The 2,098-nt window shown below is 19.3% G+C and overlaps 1 protein-coding gene across 1 annotated transcript in view; it reads left to right on the top strand. All coding sequences in view use genetic code 6, as the record gives it.

Annotated features, from left to right (window-relative positions):
• Positions 1-896: 896 nt before the first annotated feature.
• The window catches only part of TTHERM_001188430 (hypothetical protein), a gene marked incomplete at both ends in the record, with an annotated part of 6,441 nt that continues 5,239 nt past the window's right edge, over positions 897-2,098 (top strand). Inside the window, 3 exons of the mRNA XM_012796990.1 lie at positions 897-967; positions 1,156-1,245; positions 1,488-1,577. Of these exons, the coding sequence (XP_012652444.1) occupies positions 897-967; positions 1,156-1,245; positions 1,488-1,577 (251 nt within the window). The remainder of the gene's footprint in view (positions 968-1,155; positions 1,246-1,487; positions 1,578-2,098) is intronic.

Below are 2,098 nucleotides of genomic sequence, written 5' to 3'. Positions count from 1 at the left end.
ATATTTTTAAATATAAAAACTAAGTTAAAACAATAAAGATCATTTTTCTTATCATTTTGGTTGCTTTTTTTTATTCTTTCTTTATTATTTTAACTCACTCATTATTTTATTTTCAATTTTGTTTTATTATTAATTAATCTTATCATTTCATATTTTTTCACTATTTAATTATATATATTTTCTTCAATATTTAAAAAGGTACAATTAAATTGGTGATGAAGGTGCATCAAATTTAGGTTCTGCTTTAGCAAATTGTATTAATCTCTCAAATTTGACACTCTACCTTGGGTAAAAATAGTTTATTTGTTTTGGACTGTGATATATTTAAATATAAAAACTAATTTAAAAAAATTAAAGCTCTTTTTCTTTTTGTTTTTATTGTGCTTGCTATTTTTTCTTCTTTCTTTATTAATTTAACTCATCATTTTAGTTTCAACTTTAGATTTTATTATTAATTAATCTTATTATTTCAGATTTTTTTTTTTTCATTTTTTCCTACTAATTAACTATTTAATTTATTGTTTTTTCTTCAATATTAAAAAGTGGCAATTAAATTGGTGATGAAGGTGCATCAGGCTTATTTTCTGCTTCAGAAAATTGCATTAATCTCTTAAATTTGGCATTTTATCTTTAGTAAAAACAGTTTATTTATTTTGGATTGTGATATTTTTAAATATAAAAACTAATTTAAAACAATAAAGCTCTATTTTTTTTCCTTTTTATTGTGCTTGCTTTTTTTACTTCTTTATTTTTTAATTTAAGTCATTATTTTATATTCGACTTTTGCTATTATTATTATTATTTCATATTTTTTCTTCATTTTTACCTTTTAATTAACTATTTAATTAATTAATATTTTTCTTCAATATTTAAAAAGTGACAATTAAATTGGTGATATGGGTGCATCAGGATTAGGTTCTGCTTTAGTAAATTGCATTAATCTCTCAAATTTAACTCTTATCCTTACGTAAAAGCAGTTTATTTGTTTTGGTTTGTAATATTTTTAAATATAAAAACTAATTTAAAATAAAAAGCTCTTTTTTCTTTCTCTTATTATTGTGCTTGATTTAAAAATTTACTTTTTTATTTTCCTTGATTTTGTTTTTAGTGAAAATTTTTTTTTAATTATATATTTTTTCTTCAATATTAAAAAAGTGTCAATTAAATTGGTGACTAAGGTGCATCAAGCTTAGGTTCTGGTTTAGCAAAATGCATTAATCTCTCAAATTTGACACTTGACCTTTAGTAAAAACAGTTTAGTTTTGGAATATGATATTTTTAAATATAAAAACTAATTTAAAACAAAAAAGCTCTTTTTTCTTTTTCTTATTATTGTGCTTGTTTACTATTTCTTCTTTCTTTGCTAATTTTACTCATTATTTTATTTTCAACTTTTGCTTTTATTATTAATTAATCTTATTATTTTTTCTTCATTTTTTTTCTAATTAATTAATTAATTATATATTTTTATACCAATATTTAAAAAGTGACAATTAAATAGGTGCAATCGGAGCATCAGGCTTAGTTTATGCTATAGCAAATTGCACTAATCTCTTAAATTTGACACTTAAACTTAAGTAAAAAGAGTTTATTTGTTTTGGATTGTGACACTTTTAATTATAAAAACTAATTTAAACAATAATGATTTTTAATTTTATTTGATTTATTTTTATTTATCTTATTTATTTATTATGCTAATGCTCTTTTATTCATTAATTTAAAAATCTATTTTATTTAATATTTATTTGAAATTTACACTAATTTATAATAAAAGTTTTTACCAAATGAATGTATCATAAAAGTTAAAAGTAAAAAGCAAATGTCTTAAATCAAAAAAATTAGTTATCTTAAAAATAATACCCTAATGATAATAAGCAATTGGTGAAAAAATGATGAATAAATAGTAAATATTTGAATAATAGAATATAATATGTTTTATTATTTAAAAAATTGAAAAATTCTTTTTAACCTAAAATATATATAGATAGATAGATTCTATAATTGTGTTTTATATAGCTAATCCTGTAATTAAAATATCACGAACTGAGTAGGTACAGATCGTGATATTTCATTTAATTTTTATGATTTAAAGCTAATT

This window comes from Tetrahymena thermophila (genome assembly GCF_000189635.1).
Source record: "Tetrahymena thermophila SB210 genomic scaffold scf_8254676, whole genome shotgun sequence".
Lineage (NCBI taxonomy): Eukaryota > Ciliophora > Oligohymenophorea > Hymenostomatida > Tetrahymenidae > Tetrahymena > Tetrahymena thermophila.
Note: the sequence above shows the minus strand (reverse complement) of the source record. Positions and strands in the feature narration are given on the sequence as shown.